The sequence below is a fragment of the Clytia hemisphaerica genome, unplaced genomic scaffold (genome assembly GCF_902728285.1).
Source record: "Clytia hemisphaerica strain Z4C2 unplaced genomic scaffold, Clytia hemisphaerica genome assembly, whole genome shotgun sequence".
Taxonomy (NCBI): Eukaryota; Metazoa; Cnidaria; class Hydrozoa; order Leptothecata; family Clytiidae; genus Clytia; species Clytia hemisphaerica.
This window is the reverse complement of record NW_027103300.1, coordinates 1,321,645-1,345,706: the sequence shown is the minus strand read 5'-3', so window position 1 is coordinate 1,345,706 and position 24,062 is coordinate 1,321,645. Positions and strand designations below refer to the sequence as shown.

The 24,062-nt window shown below is 34.6% G+C and overlaps 3 protein-coding genes and 1 long non-coding RNA gene across 4 annotated transcripts in view; 2 read left to right on the top strand and 2 right to left on the bottom strand.

Moving 5' to 3' along the window:
* Positions 1-16,682, top strand: part of LOC136811849 (guanine nucleotide exchange factor subunit RIC1-like) — a 50,206-nt gene extending 33,524 nt beyond the window's left edge. Inside the window, exons 28-32 of the mRNA XM_067068483.1 lie at positions 1,230-1,334; positions 1,794-1,946; positions 14,004-14,125; positions 15,952-16,074; positions 16,371-16,682. Coding sequence (XP_066924584.1) covers positions 1,230-1,334; positions 1,794-1,946; positions 14,004-14,125; positions 15,952-16,074; positions 16,371-16,660 — 793 coding nt within the window. The 3' untranslated portion in view covers positions 16,661-16,682. The remainder of the gene's footprint in view (positions 1-1,229; positions 1,335-1,793; positions 1,947-14,003; positions 14,126-15,951; positions 16,075-16,370) is intronic.
* Positions 2,975-13,055, bottom strand: LOC136810941 (uncharacterized). Its single transcript, XM_067067531.1, has 4 exons — positions 12,895-13,055; positions 6,801-7,990; positions 6,380-6,655; positions 2,975-5,151 (listed from the first exon to the last, which is right to left on the bottom strand). The coding sequence occupies exons 2-4, from the start codon at positions 7,987-7,989 to the stop codon at positions 2,975-2,977; spliced, it is 3,642 nt and encodes a 1,213-aa protein (XP_066923632.1). The 5' UTR covers position 7,990; positions 12,895-13,055.
* An 861-nt stretch (positions 16,683-17,543) lies between the features above and the next one.
* Positions 17,544-19,220, top strand: LOC136811827 (uncharacterized). The gene is made up of 2 exons (XM_067068454.1): positions 17,544-17,729; positions 18,929-19,220. Exons 1-2 carry the CDS (start codon positions 17,659-17,661, stop codon positions 19,191-19,193), a joined length of 336 nt encoding a protein of 111 aa, XP_066924555.1. The 5' UTR covers positions 17,544-17,658; the 3' UTR covers positions 19,194-19,220.
* A 3,249-nt stretch (positions 19,221-22,469) lies between these two features.
* Positions 22,470-23,507, bottom strand: LOC136810892 (uncharacterized). The gene is made up of 2 exons (XR_010847173.1): positions 23,398-23,507; positions 22,470-22,514 (listed from the first exon to the last, which is right to left on the bottom strand). It is a non-coding gene; the product is annotated as an uncharacterized lncRNA (long non-coding RNA).
* Positions 23,508-24,062: the final 555 nt, after the last annotated feature.

Below are 24,062 nucleotides of genomic sequence, written 5' to 3'. Positions count from 1 at the left end.
CAGAGAACACCCTGTTGTAGGCTGATGCGATTTCTCCCTCTCAGATGGGGAACTACTAAAATCAATACGTCATAAAAAAATTACATGAGTGACGTAAACAAAGCATAGTTCGAAACCCTCCCCCCCCCCCATTTCTTAAGAGGGGTGGCACCTTCCGAAAATATGAAGAAAGGGGGGATGAGAAATTTTCATGAAAAGAGGGGTTCGTTTAAGAAGGGGGCTTACATATATATTGTACATTATTATCAAGCACTGTTATGAAATTTTCTGTTTGAGTAGTCAAAGTCAAAAAGAAGAAGTTTATTGTTTCTCTTCCCCTCTCTAAAGATATTTCACATACTTTTGTCAGCTATTTTTGACCAAAATCCTCGGGGGATTGACATTTTTAAAGGTTACGGGGGGATCATTTAAGAAGGGGGATCAGACCCCTTTCTGCACTATGCAAAGCTTAGGATACACGGGGATGTTATCATCATCAGGCGTTATCACTAACAATCAAAACGTCTATTAGAAGTATCAAACTCTGACGCCTAACATTTTAAGCACAATCTCTTTCTTTTCAATTAAAATTATTAGGAAGTTATGAAAAATGCGATTAAATAGGTTACAAGGTCTTGAATTAACCTGAAGTTTCAGTCAAAGGAAATTCATAATGAAACAAAAGGGTACGCCGAAAATCATTGAAACTGAGTAAATAAAATTCTGGAAAATGTTTTCAAAATCTTGGAAAATCTACAAGAACAATATAGTAATTGTTCAGGTATTTGGTTGACAACCGATATTTCACTGAGTGTACCTTCAAAAATTTTTTATTCTACCTTTTAAAAAAAGTTATGGTGTTGCTTCAAGATTGGCTTCTAGCAACTGCTCTTAGAGGCAAGAGTTTGTATTATAAGACTGGAATACAGAAAGTAACAAACAGAACTTTTACTTGTGGCTTTTGGTCGTCAAATAACCGTCGTTTATAATTCGTGTAAAACATTAAGATTGGATTGTAATATACATTGTAATTAAGATATAATAATACAATAATCGTAACGAGAAAATTATAAGTTTCTACAAACTGAATTTAGTCACTTCCATTATTTTTTGGTTGTCATGAGCGACTACCAAACACTAAATACTATGTTTTTAGTAAATTCATAATCGACTCGAAAGTGTGTTATGTTACATTTCATGCAAAGATACAGTACAATAATTAAGTTCACTAAATGTCATTTTTCTTACAGTGTATCGAAAGATCGAAGCAGCTCAGTCAAAGAAACGAACAAAACTCGTCCACCAAATTTGAAATTGAAAAGAGATGATAGTCGAATGAGCAACTCAAATCTAAAGTAAAATTTTTTCAATAATACGAAATTTTGCTATTTACATTAAATGTCCTATTGTGTTTAAAACGAATATTAATTCAAAAAATATATAAAAAAATTATCGATAGATATATGGTTAATAATTAGAAAATAATATCTTCCATTGCGCTGACCGAGAACCTTGTTTAAAGGGACATAAAGGTAGTAAAATGTAAACATTGCGCGAACCCCGTGTTATTAAAGATAACAATTAAAATCACGTGTCCAAAACAAACTTGTAAAATAATTGAAACAATCAAAATCAGCCATATTTGGTTTGATTTTTTATTTTGACATGTGATATTTGTTTTGATTTTGTATCCCGCTGCATCCTACGGTTTGTTTATAATCGTCAGTACTTTTAGGTTCTTTTAAGTCAAGATTTCTTAAAATTAAGCTAAAACTTTTGATTGAAAGAATAATTTCTCATCCTAACATTTCCAGGAGCGTGAACATTGAAAGTTGTGAACATTTTTACATTGAAATGATCTTAAGTCGATATGCAAGGAAATTGTTATCAAATTATTCACTGGTGGACCTTGGAACATTTGCTGCACATTTGGAGTTTGATCTAACGCCATGGCTCACGAAAGAAAGGTATACGCGCTTTTTTTATAAGAACATACATGATGAATTGGCAAATTAAGAATATGCTAAGATTATCGCCATTAACAGAACCTTAGTTTTTTTTGGAGCGTTTTTAATGGCCAATTGTTCCCCAATAAGACTCAAAACTTCCACAAAAATACCATTTTACGCTTCAGGTTATAAGAACCAGTAAAACTTTTCTGAGGCTCGTTTTTCTCATTTTTTTGGCAATTTGAGCCTCAAATTGTTCTCATCCTGTTCTTATTTATAAGGTGTAATTTAGGTATTTTAGGGGTTCTACTCAATTTTTACTACTTAATCCCTGAATTGATTGAATTTGAGTAATTTCAGGCTCAGCAATGTTCTTAAATTGTTCTTATTTTTAGGCGGTTTTGAGTCTCATTATTCTTATATTATAAAATTATTCTTATATAAAAAAAGCGTACATGCAAAATTTAGGTTGAGTTAAGATCGTCATTTAGGAATACTGTAAGAATACTTTTGGATGATTTTCTCCTCTAAGCTAAAAATATATGTAAAATGAAAAAAAAACACCATTCTTATGGAAAAAAATATCCATTACTATAATCAGCTCTGTAATATTTTGACAGTAAACCTAAAAGAAAACAATCCCTTAGCTATGCTTATTAGTTCACCAACCCCCCCCCCCACTTCAATAATTGATAAGCCCAAGAGAGCCTAATACAACCATTGAAGTTTGGGGAAAGGGTTTCCCATTTAAAAAAGACATGTAAACTATTATGTTTGCTGCCGAATATAGGACTGGTTGTAGTAATTTATTCTAATGTATGCGTTCTAATCCAAAAAAAATGAAAGAATGTACAATAGAAATAAATTTTTAAGGTAAAAAGCCACTTTGACAATGAGTATTTTGTACGAATCGCGAAAGCATTTTCTGGAGTGAAATATTCAATTCAGATTTAACCCAAAAGATTCTTTTCAATCAAATGAATTCTTAAAACCTATTTTTGAGAAATTATATTTCTCATTTTTTATCGTTATAAATTAAAAAACAATCAAAACCAACCATACAAATCATATCTTTGGTACTTCTCAATCATATCATCACGTAAGCACTCTGTCCAGTCTCCAGTCAAATTGTTTTTAAATATGGGTATGACTTTGGAAGCCACTTCATAATTTTCAAAGGAAATAGACTTTCCGCGATGTTTGTTCTTCAAAACATACTTTGCAATACTGATAATGCATTCTTCATCGTCAAATAATTCGCAAAAAACAAATACCTTAAAATAATCTAGAAACTGAACAGGGATAGAAACCTTTCCTTGAGAAGGTAACTCTATTGTGTAATCATAGTTACGATCCAGGAAGATGTGTGTAAAGCGTTGTCCCTTTAATAAACTCGTGCTGTTTAATTCTAATGCAGCATCAGATATATCCTTCATAACTATATTAACGAATTTGTAAAAAGTTGTTGTAAACAACTCCTCAGTTTCGTTTAATAGTTTAATTCCACTCCAATGCAACTCATCAATCGTTGTTATGTTCAGTAAGTCTAATAACTGTAAAATGGTTTCGTGATAGTGATGGTGCCTGATAGATGAAGGCAGCATTCGGAGTTTTGCGCTTGAGACATGACGACATTTTTCAATCTGATTTTTGGATAAGGAAAATCCACTTTCTCTAAATCCATCCAGAAAATTTAAATCAAGGCTTTCGATATGAAGACAGTTATCTTTGATCAGATGTGACAGATTCTTACTCCATTTTAATGTCTCCTTCAGATAGTTTTGGTACGATAAAGACACCAAAGGAGCTTTCAGAGTGTCTATAAATGAAGAGTTACGTTTATGAATTTCTTGGAGGTTTTTATAGAGATCGTTGAACACTGTATTCTGTCCGTCTGTTGAGAGATAGTGAATTCCTATGATACTTTGTTTGCAACTTGACAGTTCACGTTTTTGGTTGAAAACGGTATTTCCTTTGGAAAGGCATAAGTATAAGGCAGACAGAAATTCTTGAAAAGACAAGTGTTTAAATTGGTACCATTCTTTATAAATATTTCCCATCGATAATTTTGTGATAAATCCGGTCTGCTGCATTTGGATTGCGCAATTAAGAGATTCCATATCATCTTGTGTGAAGATGACCTGGTGCTTCATGTAGGTTTTGGTGGACAGTTTGGCAAGGGAGTATACGATTTCCCCAATGGTAGGAGAGTTAGCAATATCTTGTAAAGTTTTATTTTTGATATCCATGCAACCTTTGAGATGATTTTTAAGGAAAACTAACAGACCGTAAACGTAGAGCTCAGTGACGCTGTGAATTTCGACATCACAGTCTTCCGCGTAGATTGAGCATATAACCCATAAAAAGATGGGGACACTCGCCATTGCTTGAAGGCTGCCAGATCTCTTGATGACCTTCAATACTTGCTCTGATCTCTCAGTATCGTTTTTAAAGAAAGAGTGAACATAAGTTTTAATCATTGCATTGCGAAAACCGCATACTTCAACTCTCTTAGTGTGTTGGGTTTTTGAAAATGCTTTTTGGACTGTTTCACATGCATTAGGACGACCACAAGCTATGGTTTTATGTCCTTTTAAATCAATATGATAAGTATCTATGATCTGCATCGTCACTCGCGCACTGGTGGTCATTTGATCGGTTGGGTTTTCTTGGTACATTCCACTAAGTTCATCCAAACCGTCAACTACTAAAAGTATACGGTTTGTGAGCATTTGAAGATCTGATAAGGTTACATACTTGAAGATTTCCGGGTAAGTTTTTCGTAGTAGATCCTCGATACCGCTTAAATCTGGCAAAGTGTTGATTTCTCGACATGTGAAGGTAAAAAGAAAGTCAATCTTGTCGTTGAAAGTGTTCATAATCTCGCGTTTAGCCCATTTCAGTGCTAGCATTTGAATATAGCTTGACTTACCCACACCTGCCACGCCCCTTACTACCACTAATTGGTCAGTATCTTTCACAATATCCTGTATTTCAATACTCTCGAATTCCAAATACCTCTGCTCCATTAAGGTTTGACGATCTGAATTACTCCATTCTCGATCCACTGAAGCACTGGAGATAACGGCAAGGTCGATGTAAGCTTCTTCTCTTGATAAAGATTTGTTTCCAACATTCGTTATTGAGAGAGGTTGATCAAGGAACCAATGGATCAGATCGTCCACATAGCGCTGGCGAAGCTTATTCGATGCTAGTTGTAGACCTATAATAAATATATGTTTGAAGTTTGATTATAAGTTTCATTTTTTTAGCTTTCTCAAACATAAAAGCCCATTAGTGTCATTTAGATTTTCCTTCAGTGTTTTAACGACGAAACTAAAAAAATTGACGAAGAAACTGAAAATAAATTGTTACTTTGTTTCGTCGTCGAAAAAATTGACAACGAAAGAACGAAAGTAAAAAAAATTGAAAATGATGGCCCTGGTGCGTGGTGGTTGAAAAATGGAAATATCATTGAAAATGATGGATTCTAAAGATGGATTTGATAGTTCTGGTAAATGCAATGCTGGTGAAGAAGGTTGTTGTGAATAAGATGCTGGCAATGATGAACCAGAATAAGGATGCAATACTGGAGATTTTTGGAATCACAGGGGTGTCAATGGAATCATTAGAACTAATGGTTGGTTCCATCACCCACACAATGGATTCCATCATCTCATCATGCCACAGCTTTGATTCCATCATCTACTCCATTGACTCCATCACTTACACCATTGATTCCATCGTCTGCTTTATTGATTCCATCACTTGCACCATTGATTCCATCATTTGCCCCATTGATTCCACCGTCTGCTCTATTGATTCCATCACTTGCACCATTGATACCATCACTTGCACCATTGATTCCATCATTTGCCCCATTGATTCCATTATTTGCACCATTGATTCCATCACTTGCACCATTGATTCCATCACTTGCACCATTGATGCCATCATTTGCACCATTGATTCCATCACTTGCACCATTGATTCCATCACTTGCTCCATTGATTTAATCAATTGGACTATTGATTAGTTCCAATGATTCCATTGACACCGGTTATTCAAACAATCTCCACCATTGCATCCCTATTCTGGTTCATCATTGCCAGCATCTTATTCACAAGAACCATCTTCACCAGCATTGCATCTACCAGAACTATCAAATCCCTCTTCAGAATCGATCAGAATTGATGATTTTGCCATTTCCCAACCATCACAGCCACCATTTTCAAATATTTTTTAGTTTCGTTGTCGATTTTTTTCGACGACGAAACGAAGTAACAATCTATATTCAGTTTCGTCGTCAATTTTTTAGTTTTGTTGTCAATTTTTTCGACAACGAAACGAAGTAAGATTTTTTTTTCAGTTTCGTTGTCAATTTGATGATTGAGCATTATTTATTTTCTATTTCTGTCGGTTGGAATTAAAGTGTCAAAAAAAGTGTTTACCTTGTGTGATGAGTGTATTTTGCTCAATATGATCCACCATTTCGCCCAAATCCAATGCTTCTAATGCATTTTTCAAATCCTGCCATTTGATTTGAAAAGCTAGACTTTTAAAATGATCCATCAATTGTTGCGAAGGACTTTTAACATTGGTGTCTTGTGGATTAGCAATGGGCACACCTTGACGTTTCGATAGAAGAGTTAAAAGCTGGAACCAGTTTTCTCCAATATTTTCTGTAACATATGTCAACACTTCTTTGCAGCATTTTCGTTTAAAATCTGATATGAAAAGAAGATGGAAACAAAACTTATGAATATCATTTTTCGAACTTATTGTTCTCAGATACAAAAAATAATTTATAAAGAAATCAGCCATTCATTTGAAACTAAATATAGAGGTGATTAATTAGTAAGGTTGTCTTACCCGATAAATCGTCGTTTTGGATTTTCTGTTCTTCATTCTTGAGTTCGTTTAGAAGTTCAACTTTCCTAGTGATTGTTTGTATTTGGTCAACCAATAGTTCTGTACGATCGTCCAATAGTTCTGCTTGATCTTCCAAACGTTTTGTGATCTCTTTCCGATCTTCCAATCTTTTTTTTGACTCCTCTTCCAAACGTTTTGTGATCTCTTTCCGATCTTCCAATCTTTTTTTTGACTCCTCTTCCAAACGTTTTGTGATCTCTTTCCGATCTTCCAACCGTTTGGTTGACTCCTCTTCCAAACATTTTGTGATGTTCACCTGATCTTCCAACCGTTTGGTTGACTCCTCTTCCAAACGTTTTGTGATGTTCACCTGATCTTCCAACCGTTTGGTTGAATCCTCTTCTAAGCATTTTGCAATATCCTCCCTCTGCCCCGCAAAACGTTTATTCAGCATCTCTACATCTGCCACATTTTTGTTGATTTCGGTCCTCATCAAATTATTGGCAGCTGTATGGTCACTAACTTCCTTTTGAAGAGCTTTGATATCACTTTGATTTTTCTGTTGTGATAAGACGACGTTATTGATTAAAGAGTGTAATGATCTCAAAACAAGATCATGTTTAGGATCCAATGAGATTGTTCTCAAAGTGTTCAGATCTGGTGGTGCGTATCCAATCTGTTGGACAATCTGAACACCTTCATTCCATTTTTGATTGAAAAGAGCCAAATCAACATCTTCTGGATTCGTATGGTTTAAAAAATTCCTCCAATCTCTAGCACGGATTGTATTCGCGTTTAGTGTGATATCTGTTGGGGCGGGAGTCATATTCCAACCACCCTTTGGCGGTGGCAATGAAGTAAAACTCCGGATTGCGAGTACGATAAGGGTGATATCGAATTTATCAGAGAATGTTTTGTTACTGCCATCTGTTGGTAACAGCAGTTCGTGCTGGTCTTTCTTGAGGACTCCTTTCTTGACCAAATCCGCAATTTTTCTTCGATGTTTTGTAGATAACTCATTGTAGAGGTCTGTCGGGTTGCTAGGCAAACCTATATAAGATGAATCGTTCCCTTTGTTATGAAACACGTACAAGAGTGATTCTTTGAGAGGTCCATGTTCGAAAACAGCCAATCGAAGCCAATGTTGGACTTCTTGTATCACTTGGTTGATTGATTTGTATGTTGACATCCTTTATGTGAAAAAAGAACGAGAATGGAAAAATTAGAGTTGTTCACCTTTCTTTTTAACCTGAAAGATGGATATAGTACGTGCGCCAAACGTATCAAATACTTTTAAAGTATTAAGGACTACAAAGTGCTGACAATATATTGTAAAGCGTCTATACTATAATGTACAGCACCTGACCCCGAGAATGTACGTGAAATTTGAATCAGACCTGAAAGATGCAGATTTGCATTTAAAAAAATATTGAATGTTTTCAACGAAATTTTGAACCCCCAAAATCCTTTCCCAGGGGTTAGTTTCATTACTTTTGATAGATAGGCTAATTTATTTGGTCTTTAAAGTTGACTCTCATTTAAGTTATAACCCCCAGAATGTAGGTTTGGTTTTATGGCTTTAAATCTAGTATTAGTAAAATGTTGATATTTTTTCAATTGGATTAATTATAACAGAAAATTTTAGAAATATTTTATGCCAAAACAATTTTCTAAAGAGCATTTTGTTGTTCTGAAAATTGGATTTTTTTGCTTTTTAACCCCCAGAATGTAGGTGAAAAGATTTGGTTGTCGAGAGCAGAATTTCAGTATTTATCGGAAATTATTGTTCTCTGTGTGAAATTTATACTTTAGAAATTTACTCTGGCAAAAATTTAACAAAGATGTTAATTTTATCGTGCTATTAATGATGAAAAGTAAAAGAAAGGACGAAAAGAAGAGACAAAAAAGTTGTTTTTAATTTATAGGTTGAAAATTTTGTGTTCAAATTATGTGAATAATGTAACAACACCCCTGCCTCACAGCCCCGGTGGAAGTTTTTTCCCACATCAGGTCCAAAGATGTCTACTAAAGTCCCAATGGGGATAGAAATTCTATAGTTCCAAACTTAGGCAAATTTTTTGATTGGGCTGGGGTCCCAGCGGGTCTGGGACACATCGTAACAGCTCAAAATGTCAACATTAATCATCTCTTACGTCATACTTTCATGTTATGAAAGTACAACAAACAATCTGTATATAATTTGACAGACTTTTTATGTCGGTTTATGAAGGCCCCCAAATTGTAGGTCAACTAACCCCAAAAAGTAGGTCAAACATTTTCTTCAAAATATCTAATTTAGAACAATAAATATTGAAATTGACTATTTTCCCTTTTTCCTTAGTTCATTAGGAATAAGAAATACCCTATCATCATAACTTAATTCCAATAGATTTGGATTTAGAGAGGATTTATTTTTAAAATGTCTCAATTCGGGTAGTATCAAATCAACTTCGATTCAGATTTTCGCTGAAAAAAATTAATTCCAGTTAAAATTTTATGTCTAGAAATTCTCGTCGTTTACTACATTCTCGGGGTCAGGTGCTGTACCGTGAAAAGCACAGGTCAAAATCATATTGACGCTGTGCCGACGAATCAAGAATCTGTTCAGCGCGCAATCAACGATGACAAAAGTAATCATGACGACCATCCAAGATCTTGGATGAAGTTCAAAGTTGATATTTTTATTCCCGTCGTTGAAAACACAACCTAAAAAAGTCATCAATGCTTTGTAAAAAGAGTCAGTGATAGAGAATCATAACATAAAGTCTGTCTATTATTTCGATTCAATTAAAGTGACATTTCCATAATTAAAAGTTTAGTAATTACTGTTATATATTAGGGATCATTTAAAAGATTTCTTTTGAAAGAAACTCATTTCAATTACACTTGGAGGTTTCTGGGAAATTCGTGAATAGTAAACTGCATACTGATACAGTCTGCTAGACATTAATATGGTAATATTTGCTCTTCATCTTTGATTTTTTCTACAGTGATTAGATCGACACATGCGCGATAAAATTTATATTATTGGTCTTCAGAGGTTAATATATTCTTTGAAAACTTAACCTCTGATACTCAGGGTATTCTTATTTACTTTGTAATTTGTATTCTAGTTTATCTAAAGAATAATTATAAAAATGCCCGTCAGTGATTTTAACTCGAGATAATGCTAGACGGAGGTCATTCTTCATGCTTTAAAAATCCGAGTTAGGAAACTTCAAAATTTAACCCTTCGAGCAACCGGGGGGAGCCCCCCCCCCCCCTCAATTCTACGTGACGTCTATTTTTGGGGCATAGTCATTTTTTGCCGGCTGTTGGTATTGTGTATTTTACAGACCAGCCTAAAATTACCTTTTTTTTGCCTAAACAGCTGATTGGAATTGCTATTGGCTTAAAATTTTGACAAGTATTAGATATTGATAATACAAGCTTGCAGTCAAATTTCAGCAAAAAACGGACCGGTCTTTAAAATACTAACTGCTCACATAGTGCAGTCTAAATGTGCCAAAAGTCATAGACATTGTGCACAAGGGCGTAAAAGCATGAAACTTTGCACAATGGTAGTTTAGGGGTCAAAAATGGATTTAAATCTCAGACCCAAAAAATTGGCACCTGTTTGTGTATTTTACAGACCAGAATAGGTTTCCAGGCTAAAATGAAAATCTTTTTCTCCAAAGTATGTCATGTTACATACCGTTGGAAAGCATGTTTCATGCCCGTTCAGAAAAACATTACAACCCATATCTGAAAATGAAGCCAATAAAAGTTATTGGGGAAGGTTGTTTGAAAAATGACCGAAAATGACGTAATTGCTGATGTCAGCAAAAATTCCAGGACCACCCAAACGTGTTTATTTTTGTAAAATTCAATAGAGTACCTCTCAGGTACTAAATACTATTGTTTAGATCAGCTGCAAGCTTATTTTACAATAGTTTTTTTGAGTATTGTTAGGTTGACAAATTTTGCCTTAGTAATGCTCTACCATGGGCACGCCTGGTGCAAACCCTTTAGCCTAAGGCTTTCGACCGGTCATGAAAACGCCATATTTTATGTCAAGTGAGGTTAACTCTCAAGCAAAGCTATCCATTTGGTCATTGAAAGATCCTCTATTGAATTTCACAAAAATAAACGTGTCTGTGTGGTCCTGGAATTTTTGCTGACGTCAGCAATTATGTCATTTTCGGTCATTTTTCAAACAACCTTCCCAAATAACTTTTACTGGCTTCATTTTCAGATATGGGTTGTAATGTTTTTCTGAACGGGCATGAAAAATGCTTTCCAACGGTATGTAACATGACATACTTTGGAGAAAAGAATTTTCATTTTAGTCTGGAAACCTATTCTGGTCTGTAAAATACACAAACAGGTGTCAATTTTTTGGGTCTGAGATTTAAATCCATTTTTAACCCCTAAACTACCATTGTGCAAAGTTTCATGCTTTTACGCCTTTGTGCACAATATTTGCACAACTAGACCGTACTAACATGACTAAATTTAAATTTAGCACACTGGCTAAGAAGGTCAATAAATATCACCTGTAAGAATTTCAAGTCAAAAGCTTGATTAGTTCCTGAGGATTTTTTCTGTTACCAGTCTCTTTTATTTGACAAATCAGGCTTAAGGAACAAATTTCAGTCAAATCGAACGAGTCAATTAGTCAATACATGATTTTGGTCAAGTTTACATTCTGGTCTGTGAAATACAAACCAGACAGGTGTCCGAATCATCCATATCCCCCCCCCTCCAAGATTCTTCTCATACAATCATGGTCGACACATAATGAGATTTTAGTTTATTTTAAAGTTTTTCAGAATTTAAAGTTCGGGCGAGAATTGCTATTTTAGCACTTCCACTTTCTTTCGTTGATTATTTCGATTTTGGAGGGGTTCGATGGCTTCTAAACTATATTCCAAGCCTTATTGGAGCAAATTTTAGCTTTTAAAATCCTGAAATCCTAAGGTTCTAAGTCTTAAGTCTCATGTTAAAACTCAGAGTTAAAACTCTACTTTCCAACTGTAGTTTTAGGCGCTTAAAAATCATATGTGGTGTTTAGATTTTCACCGGGAAATCCCCTTTGTCTCAAATATTTTGTCTATGATTGTAGTAAAAAATAGGAAGATGCTCGAAGGATTAAGGTGCACCTAAAAACTGAGTTGTGACGTCATTTCATAACTCGGGTTTTTCAGGCCTCACTCATCGAAGAAAAGAAAAAGGTATTTGTGAAAGTGCCAAAAATGAAAAAAAAGAAGATAAAACTTGGCATAGCCATTTTTTATGGTTTTTTTTAATATATGGTCAGGGTATGGTCAATTTTACACTTTTTTCTGAGCTTTTTAGAGGTTGCCAAAATGGACCTATATCAAGCGACCAGTGACATTTTCAAATTGCTCTCAAAATCTCTCGATGCATATTTTAAAGCACTATAACTTTTGAGAGAAATCATTTCAAAATTTTTTGAACCTGAAGATTACTACTTAATGAAATTATATAGCTGATGTTCAAAGTATCGCTATACTAAAAATGAAATTCTAGCATTAGTCAAAATGGCTATTTTTTTGGCAAGCAAAGAAAAACAATAAGATAAGAAAACAATTTGAAAGGCAATTATTAAGTCAGCAAAGCATACTTGACTGCATTCTGGGAATTAGAATGCAAATTGATTTAGGAAGACAAAGTAGTTGATTAAAAAACAGTAGAATGGCTCAAGGGAACTTTAATAAAACTTTTATTTCAGCTTCTTGAATGGCTAAATGGCCTAAAAATACTTTAGTGCTTTTTAGTATGAGTGCCCCCCGGGTATGAGTGTCTGCAGTGCCTAACAAAGTGGAGGGGGCGTACGAGATTTTGGGTTAGTTTCACTTTGTAATTTCTTCCAAAGGAGATATCATTCTTAAATTTCGGAATTTTGGCAAAATGGCCAAAAAAAACAAGAAAAAAGCAGTATTTTTAAATTTAAACCTTTTTACCCTGAATTTCGGAAAACACGGGACTACACATGGTTATATCTTTTTCTTGATAAGGACTCTGAGGCCTCTATTGGGTCATCCGTGTAAATAAAGGTTTTTTTAAGTACTAATCACAATAAATAACCTACCGTTAAAATTGATCACAACATGGCCTTCTTCGAAAATTTTCTCTCCATTCTTCAGGCTAAAAATGGTTTCAAGTTTTTCAAAAACTGTTGAAATCTCAAAACGCCCAAACTTTCATTTTACATTCAAAACATGTTCTTACTTCACCCACTCAACAAAAAAACTATTTTTTTGAATTTGATTTGTTTCTTGATGCGTCTATCAATAATGTTCTGTTTACTTATGTCGTAATCACAATAAAAACTGTCAGTAACAAAAGATAAAAAAAAGATAATATCGTATTTCATAATGGAGCGTTTAAGAACATCCAAAACTTTTGAAGCCTATGGATGTTCTAATTATACTAACTTTTATCCCCGCTGAAAATAATCAGATAAGCTAATGTTCGCTGCAAACTATTATGTTAGTTTTTCCATTGCCACTGAATTTTCTGGCTCCAAAACAAAGGAATTCAAATTTCCAGCCATAAAAAAATGGGAATATTAATCTCCAGCGAGCTTTGGTACCCCCACTGATTGAAAAAATTCTACCGGGTCTGTGAAGGGTTGTTTATATATATAGTTTGTTTTTATAAAAAAACGTGCACTTCAATTGAGATAACACTCAGTTTGTACAAGTTATTGCAAGTCGCAAGCGTTTTAAAGGGTAATCCAAAATGGACAAAATTTTCAATGGAATAATTTGACCAACACTTACAAAAACAACCCCTCGAAGCGTTTTAAAATACTACTTATCAAATGCATCCTTTTTGCACTATCCCAGTCTCGTTGACCTTCTGTACATTACACGAAGATTCTGTTAGCTTTTTAATCAGCCTTGAGAGAGGATGACTGCACGTCTTTTTAACATAAAGAACACGTTTATAAGGAACTTGAGACTGAAAATGGTCCAAAATATAAGGAATTGTTAAGGAGCTGGTCAGACTGAGAATAAGAAAACAAGTTAAGGAAGTAAATAAGGAACTCACTCGACAAGGAACTTTGAGGCTGGAATTCTCTCGAAATTTTAAGGGACTCCGGGCGCGGAGCCAAGTCAGGGTTCCTTATAAAAAAACGTGTATAAGGTCTGATTCATAAGCTCATCAACAATATTTCCATTTTTCCTGTTACAGATTTCGTGCAGCTTGCGTAGACAACTTTATAAGAGCAATGTCGTATACTCACGATTATTTCGAATGGGATTACCCAAAATGCAATGCAGTACCAACCCTAGGACGAGGTGTCAGTCAAATATGTAAGTGTACCTTAAGGGAAGAAATTTTGGTGGGAAGAAAATTTGGCTCTGAAAATAACTTTTTCACTAGTCTGAATCGCAGACCTCTACAAAACCCCAGGTAGTATAGGTCTGCTTAATGATCTACCAACCGCTTTCCGGTTCGCAAAGGAAATCTTGGCGAGATAATAATTTGATTGACATTGATGTGTACGCAAAAACGATCGTTTCGAACGTTTTCAATGGAATGTTTACATTCGAAATTCGAATCCCAGACCAGAAAAACAAAACAGAGAAAAGATAAAAAACAATCTGATGCGCACATTATGTACAGTCTGTAGATTTATTTTTGACTTTTACTTTTATAAGATATCTGGTCTGTAAATTTATTAAAACTTTTCCATCAGCTCTTCGGTCGAAGCTCAAAAAATGCAAATATGAACACAAAAGTGAAAGAAAACAACCAGAAACACTCCAATCTTTTCAAAGAATTGAAGCTAAGTACCTGAAAAGATACAAAGGCCACACAGTATTAAAAAGTGAAATGCCAAAGCTGAAGAAAAGTTCTTTGTTTGTTTTGACATTTAAAGGCCCTTGTTGAAGGAGCAACAACACTCCCTTTTGTAGAATCATAAAGAAATATTCAGTATGACCCCCAAAATGTACTGTATATACATAACTAGAATACCTTGAAATAATCTGCAACATATCTGTAGAACTGACAAAACAATTATCTGGAGCCAAAGTGATCAACGAATCCAGTGTGGTAAAAAATTATACACTCATACAAGTCCAAATTCAAGCATCAAAATGTAGTTTTATGAAGCAAAATTTTGTTGGTGCACACAGAAGATACATCAGGGCACTTAAATTCAATAAATCTAATTTCTCATCTTTTACAAAATCTCCACATTAAACAAGAAAGGAGGAAGAAAAACAAGCAAACTTCCTTCCGCCTACTTTTATTTCGAAATCCAAATATATTTTCCAATGTATGATTTGGTGCCTCACAGAAAATTTAAACATTACGTAATGTTATATTTTGTAGACACTCGCCAGCTAAAAATGTCTGCAAATCTCTGGACAAAGGAAATATAGCTTATTAAGCATCCTCTATAAGGAGCACGAATCCGTTAGTGGATGCCAGCAGCCTACTTTTTCACCCATCCGCCAAATTAAATTCCCGCCAAAATTTCTCCTCTTAAGGTATTATCAATGTTATTTTTGATTTGTCTTGTTATTGCATCCAACGCAATATCTTTCGACCGCCTACTTTTTTATGATATCGGTTTTTAAGAGCCTCACTCAAAAATGAGGGTATCCTATTACACCACAAACGGTTTGAATAGGATAGGCATTAAGTTTTTTTGTTTTTTTTTAATTCAAATATTTTGATGTATACCGAGTTTATCGTTCTACATCTGTAATTTGAGCTTTACTAAGCTTTATATAATTTCCCGTTCGAGTTTGCATTAGTGAGAGTCAACTGTAATTCAATGTAGGTCTATTTTTTTGTTGTCATAAGCATTGAGTTTCAAATTCAAGAATCTTCAACTTTTCTTAACGCTTTCGAATTAGCGAGAATCCACTGTAGTTCAATGATGGTCTATTTTTTTGGTCGTTATAAGCATTGAGTTTCAAACCGAAGATGGCTAGAGGAGAATTCTATTTGTTCGAAATACAGAGAGATTCGAATTGTATAAACTATTTTAAGTGGGCTTCTCCTTGACGGGGACTGGACACAAGTGCGAATTATAGAAAGATTCGAATGATATATTGTCCAATAGGCGGGAGTTTACTATACTATTGATTATTTTTCCGATTAAATATCCGCTCTCTCCTTCTAGCTGCAAGTACTCTTCAATCAACAAGTGAGATTGCCACTCCCACAACTCCAATTGAAAGTGAACTCAGTTACCCAAACACAACGGTTGACGGGGAAATCGAGGCAAGACTCATCTCCATCAGAGGTATAAAGAAAGTGAGAATGACGGGCAATGAAGCAATAATCCATTGTCTTAATATCATTATATTTTTCCTTTTAAATTTTTTTTTAAATGAATGAATGGATAAAGACCTTTCATGAATAACGTCACAAGCAACGTCTACCTAATTCTCAAACTATTTCTATGGTGATTAATGCAAAGAATTTTGGAAGAAGTTTTCTGTATTTATAAAAGTAAAACTTGAAAATTCGAGAGATTTGAAATCACCTTGGCAATAGTTTCATAACGAGGCAGCTTATTTCTTTAATTTTTTTTTACAGATGAGAACGAACCATGTGATACATTTTCGGATTCCGTTTCTATCATAACGTCACTGGACGAAATGAGCAATGCGGACGGTCGAGGAAACATGGCTGCCACATCACCACCCACTATGAGTGAAATCATGACCGTCCTCGACCAGAAACATCACCTTGTTAAACATCGATCAACTGAAAAATTAAAGTATGTTCTGGAAGTCATTTGGACTCATGAGCGTTTCTCTGCTTGCCGGAAAATGTCCTTTCACTTTTCCAAGCATCAAACTTTTTTAATTGATTATTCTAACTGAAAACAAAACTAGGCCATTTTGGAGTCGAAAAAAAATTTTGAGCAACCAGGACCATAACGCTCTGTTGGTATAATATTTTGGTTCTTCTTTGGACGGTCTTATTAGCGGAAAGCCATTGCGGGGGTGTAATAAGTTCTGATTACCCATTTTTTCAGCTTTGTGTACAGAATTTCAACAAACCAAAAAAAGGGTACTTTCCGCACTTAAAATGAACAGACCCTGCTTCAGCAACTCACCAAGGAAGGATGATAGTCCGCTTTGATAACTTGAGACTTTGTATCAATTCTTTGGATCTCTTGCTTGTAGCTAAGCTCTAGTTTAGACGGCCTACTTTTTGCCCTGCCTATTCTAATTGTGAGTTAAAGTGGGCATAAAGTGGACTGTCCAGAGTCAATGCATTGTCCTTTTTGACGTCAATGCAATGATTTCTTTCGATTTTTCCCAAGTAAAGATTTTTACTGCCAACTTTGTGTCCAATTTCTGCCCACTCAAACAATTAGAACAAACAGGGCAGAGAATCGGCCGTTTAAATTAGAGCTAAGACTTGCTTAACGTAAACTTTCGGCACTTATAATATACAGGCGCTGTTCTACTAAACCCACCAAGGGAGGTGATAGTCTGTAACAATTCTCAATTCTCTTTCCTTCTGCTAAGACAATAGACCTTTTCATAAGTTGTCACGAACATTACTTGCCTCGTTTTGAAATTATTGTCATGGTGATTAACTCCCAGCGGATTTTATCAAAACTACTTTCTATTCATAAAAATAATTTAATGTCTCAAAGGACATAATCAGCATGATAATTGTTTGAATACGAGGCAAGTGATGTTCGTGACGTAATTTATGAAAAAGTCTATTCGTTTTTTGTTCCTTTAGGTATTTGTTAAACGTGTTCGCAGAGGCTCGTTGCTTAGACTGGGTCATCATTTTCACACTCATATTGTGCGATTTGAATACTTTCAATCACGTGTTGGAGAAAGTGTCTGCTTTTAAGGATATGACAAAATCGAGGCTGGACACGTTGATGTCTTCCCTGGAAGATCTGAATGATTGGCTGGAAGAGAAATGGTATGTATGAAATCGTCGTCTACATAACTAAAGGTGCTCAAAATCAGTGTCTTGGAAAATTGGAAATCTTGCAATTCTGTTCTGCCTTTGAGATTGGCCTTTTCGTCATATGAAAACATTGACTATTCCTCTGCATGAAAAAAGGACAATGTCAAAGATGACCACTACAGTAAAACTTTAAATTTTGTGAGGTACTAATTTTGAGTTTTAACCTTTAATCATGTGAACGACGAAATGTTTACCAAGAGACCTGTTACTTGTTTATCTAATTTCTGTAATAATAAGCAGATATTCAATATGTAGGTAGTAAGTCTACGATCGCAGTCGGAGGCGACCCAAAGGCTCCTCTTTTGATAGCTATCTACCCAAAGGTAGGGGAGGGCGCCACTCTTTCTCTCTCTGGATTGCTCCGCTTACCCTTGATCCTTCTTTTAATTGCTGAGCATCAAGCAGAGAGGCATCAAGTACCATTTTGGGGAATCTTTGGTATGACCCGGATGGGGGTTGAACCCACAACCTTGCGCTTTACTAATCTGTTCAATAGGTGAAAGGTAAAAATTCGAAGTCAAATTGAATACATATAAGTCACCGAGGGTTAATAACTCGAAAAACCAACGAAAACCTATTGAATATATGTTTTACGATATACCTAGAAGTAAAAGCAAAATATTAATTATGTGAATAGTCGAAAGATTCACATAAAAACACTCCCATAATTGAACGTTCGAATGTCTTTCTTTTTTAATGATTTTCTTCATTAATTTGAGCTAAAAAATTTGTTCATGAAATCGACAATAGATTTATTTCAATAAATTTCCTTGAAATTTGAAAGCAAAATTTGAAGAAAAAAATCTATCGTGAGAATCGCCGTAAAAATTGGTAGAATAGCCGTGATAAATAAGGAATTTCTTAATGTCTGTTTCTGCCTATGGGTATCATATAATTCAAGAGATATTTCTCCTAATATAGTTCACACGATCATAGCTAAAGCGTATGACTTCACACGTTCAATTTTTGAAGCTTTGGGATGTTCTTAATTTTTTGAGTTTTAAGCCCTAAAATGTTCTTAACATGTTCTTATTTTCGTCATTTTTTGAGTATTTTTGTCAATTTTCCCAAAAAAATATTGTTGGGGTTTCTCTATATCTGTGAATCTACTCTTGATAAACAGTGATTTAATGTTTTCCTTCTTATTCTAGCCCTGCATACCAACCACAATTAAGTACCATCATCGCCCACTGTGAAACTTTATACCAGTCTGTATCAACAGATGACGAAGTTTCGGCTTCATCCTCCCTCAAAAATGAAGAGATTTCCGAAAGCGCCACGAAAACAGAAAATATTCTGAAGAGGGGAGATACGGAAGAGACACCCGCCGAGTGTGAGCCAATGGATAAAGAGATGGAGAAAAATGAAGAGCAGGACTTAGGCGAGACGGAAGAGGAAGGGTGTGTCGTTTCTTAATTTATTTCTAGAGATGGATCAGGCGCCATTTTTGGGTGATGTTTTATTTCTATCATATTTTATATTCGGTGTTCTTGACTGAAATACACGCTTTTTTATAAGAATATACTTTAGGGATGTCCATGATGAAAATGGCCAAAAAAATAAGAATAATGCTAAGAATATCACCATCATGGAATTTTGCTCCTTAAGCTACGAATGCCATTTTTAGACCATTTTAAATTATAAATTGTCAATTAGGATCCTAACCTAAGAATGCTGTAAGAATATTTTTGGATGATTTTCCCAAAAAAGTTAAAAATATTATTTTTTTATCTTTGTTGCTTCGATCAAGCATTTAATTATATTATTCTTCATTTAATCCACTATGAGAAAAGTGCGAACAAAAATTGATCAATCTGTGTATTGATAATAAGAACTTGACCGCTGTTCATCTTCACTCGAATATAAATTATCATAAAAAGAAACAATATTCTTATAATCTGACGTTTTGTAAATATTTAATTTTAGCTTTAATGTTACCAAATAATCGATTTTTTTAATGAATTATATTCAAAATGGACATATAGTAGGGGGAAATTTGTAAAATCGCTCGATTTTTTTAGTCAAAGCACTTGTTATACATTTTTGGAAAGCTAAGGGGTAGGGGAATCAAAATAACTTGGGTGCCAATTTTGCTTCGGACACTTTGGTGTGATTTTCGGACAAATACGACAGTCTCGGGCAAAAATCATAGGGCGAAAAATTAGTGAAAATTTTAGCTTGAGAAAACGGAAACCTGTTGTATATTTTTCGAAAGCTCTCAAAAAATTAAGATTAGTGATATATTGCGAGTATAGGTGATTTCAGTACCTAACTCGAGATATTAATCGGAAACCTGTTATATATTTTTGGAAAGCTCTCAAAAAATTAAGATTAGTGATATATTGCGAGAATAGGTGATTTCTTTACCTAACTCGAGATATTAATCCTTAAAAACAGTATTTCCAGTGTTTTTAATTTAAAGTAAGCTCATTTTTAGGAATTTGATACCTTACTGCAAAGACTTATAAAAAGGAAGACTTCGCACCATTGTTTCAACTTAGTTTACGGCACTGATATAGAATTGTTTACTGGATCGGCCCGTGGTTGAAACATGCCGAGTCAGCAGATTTTTCTAAAAAAGAAATCAAAACACAAGCGAGAAGCAACGGGCAGAAAAAACTTTTGATTAGAAAAATAAAAACTCTGATTTCTTTCAATCTAAATTAATATGAAAATATTTTACTGGAAATTAAGCCATATTCGTAACAGGAAATCTGACGACAAACCTGAACCTTAAATAAGCTTGATGTTGATATCAAACTGTTGTATCTGGTCTGCATCAATAACAGTTTATCAGTCAACATACTTGGAGATCATCTAATAAGAGCTTCAAAGATGTTAGGACACTTTTCAAACTTTTGTGGATGAACTGAACTACCAATAAAGAAAGACAAATGAATTAAAAAGCTAATATGTTGTGAATGTTATGATTTTTATTTACGCCGCTTTTTTTTAACTTTGGTGTTTGAAAAATTTACAGATTTATGAAACTCCAAAAAGGCTAGTTTCATGTATGGTGGGATGATTCACCCAATCATATTGAATTCATAATCTTGACATTTTATTAAATTGATTGGATGCTTGGACTAGTTACAAGTTGCCACTTTCAGAAAATAAAATTGCCAGTTACGAGTTTTATTTTAATTTGAAACAGGGGATATTTCATTTTGCAATTTTCAATGCACAATTCCCCGGGGGGGGGGTACTAGGGTTGAAAGATTTTGTGAATTTTACGACCCTTATTGGGACAAATTTGACCAATTTGACCAAATATTGATCTTTCCGGGGGTATAAAGTTGAAATTTTCCTATTTTTTCGACTCTTAGCGGGACTTTAGAAATCCATTTGCCTAAGTACGCCCCCCCTCTCCCACCGGGACAATTCCAACCTGATTCATCGTAGAATTCAATAAGATCATCTTCCGATTTACTTCTACTTTTCGAGAAGTAATTTCCATCTATCCATCCATTTCAAAATCTTTCTTATTACGTATTCCATGAACATTAATCCGGGGGCCTAGGTGGTACACGTTTTTCAGGCTTTCAGAAAGTGGATCTAATAAGGATCTAAATGAGAGAAAGTACCCACTAAGGATATAAATGAGAGGAAGTACCCACTAAGAATATAAAAAGCAAGAAAACCTATTTTTTTAGCAAAAAAGTTGGATAATATGACATTTTTTCCTTAAAGTTGACAAAAATGCTTAAGAGAAGGTAGGGGTTAATTTTTTCTCAAATTTATTCAAACTGGGGTCAATTTTTCTGCACTTTAAGGGTTCGATTTCAAGGAGGGTTGTACTTTTACGGTGTGACGGGATTAACCGTCTTAAAATCAGACGGCGACGGGTACATTATTTAGGTACATTTTTGCCCTGTACAAGCCGGTGTGACGGTGTTATTATTTTTTCAATTTTCGGGATTCGGGATTCAGCAAAAATTTTGACGGGAAAACGGTATTTCGAACCCCTACAAGCACATACAGGTGATTTTATATCGATTGTCACTGGGGTCACATGGGGTCTTATTCTTGCATTTTGCTGATGGTTACATTTGAATTCAAAACACCATTGTTCTTCAAGAGATAATCGGAAATTGTCTTTTTACTTTCACGAATATAATAATCATCTATTACAAAATACACGGGTTTCGAATTAAATTTTTGCTTAGCTTTAGCTTTGATCCCATGTAAATTTGCACGAAAAATATCAAGTAAACAGAACGAAAATTGGCCGTGTATCAAGCAATTTTAGCTCATTTTTCCATTGTGACAGACTTTATGGGTCATTATGAAAACAAAAAACATTAAAATAAAAAGTCAATCGTTTAATCATATTTCTTTTATTGAATTTAAAATAGAAAAACATCTTTTGAATGAACACCTGGCTTTCAAAAGAGAAGAAAGGAAATCTATCAACCTTTTATAAGGCATTTCCCCTTATCGCTCCTTTTATTTACTTGATTTTTTCTCTCGCGCCAGATTTAATTCGAAACCCGTGTATTGTGTAAATTGTATAAGTTGAAGAGTTAAAGAATTAAATTTCACGCATTCTATTTTAAAGATAAGATAATGATATCGGGCTTCGATAATGTCTTTCCATAGCTTTAATATGAGATAGGATAATCTAATAGCAACCGCAACCCTTGTAGTTGCATCCTCGGCTGAAAGGGCAGTTCCAGCATTTGTACTTCTTGCTTCCCAACCAACCGTCTTTACACATGGCACAACATCTGTTAAAGCCTAAAAATGGAAGAAAAAGCTCATCTTCTAGCGAAAAGAGTTTCTTGTATAGGAAGTGTATCGTTAGTGGCGTGATTTTGAATTTTTTGATAACGTGAATATGTAAATCTGAGCTATTTTTGTTGTGTAAATATGTAGTTTTCTCTTTGGCCCACTGAGTTTGTGCAAATTTCCCCGATCTTCAAATGTTTTTCCCGATTTTTTTCTAATAGTTTCCCGAATTTCAAAAGAAAATTTGCTTGAATGCGTGAATTTGTACCGTGAAAAGCACAGCTCAAAATCATATATTTACGCTGTGCCAACGAATCGAGATTCTATTCATCGCGCAATCAACGAAGACAAAAGTAACCATGACGACCATCCAAGATCTTGGATGAAGTTCAAAGTTGATATTTTTGTTCCCGTCGTTGAAAACACAACTTACAAAAAGTCATCAATGCTTTGAGTCAGTGATAGAGAATCATAAGATGAAGTCTGTCTATTATTTTGATTCAATTAAAGTGACATTTCCATAATTAAAAGTTCAGTAATTACTGTTATACATTTGGGGATCATGTAAAAGATTTCTTTCGAAATAAACTCATTTCAACTACACTTGGAGGTTTCTGGGGAATTCGTAAATAGTAGACATTAATATGGTAATATTTGCTCTTCATCTTTGATTTTTTCTACAGTGATTAGATTGACACATGCGCGATAAAATTTCTATTATTTGTCTTCAGAGGTTACTATTTTCTTTGAAAACTTAACCTCTGATACTCAGGGTAGTGAATTTGGGAAAATAATTGCGTGATTGCGTGACTTGAGGGTCTGCCAGGTGGGGGGGGCTTGATAATGGACAGAAAACATACTAGTTGTTACAAAACAATTTTTTTACACTCACCACCTCCTCCTGATCTGCAAGAACATGTTGGGCAATTACACGATTCCACACCAGCTTTACAATAGAATGGTCTTTTGGGACATCCCGAACAGTTACATGACAATGTTTCACGTGCTGAAAAAGTAATATAAGAAAGATACAATGGAATCCGAATACACGTTTTTTTTTTTAAGAAACTAGTTTTACCAAGCAGCCTCAATGTTTCTTAACAAATCGTCCTTTTGAGCCTTAAATGTTTCTTACATGTTTCTAAACTTTTTGACATAATCAGCCTCATGGAAGGCTGGATTGGAAGGTTCTTACAAAAACCGAATTAAAAAATGTTATTTTCTCATTCTCAGCCTCAGCATGTTTTTTAGATGTTTCTTAGTTTTTAGGCATTCTGAGCCTCATGTTTCTTAAAAGTGTGTTTCTTAAAAAAAAAACGTGTACGCAAGGGTAACACAAATTTGTTCGAGTAAACGAAATTTCGAGTTATAAAGTAAGGGGGTTTATAAGGACATTCGAGTTATAGAGGTTCGAGTTAAATTTATTGTACTATGAGAGTTGAGCAAAATTCAGAGTTTCAAGGATAAGAAAAGTACCAAAATCATCACTGAATTTTTTGGACCTGCCGTTTGATGATTACACCTGTGACCTGATCTCTATGCATACCGTCTGTGATT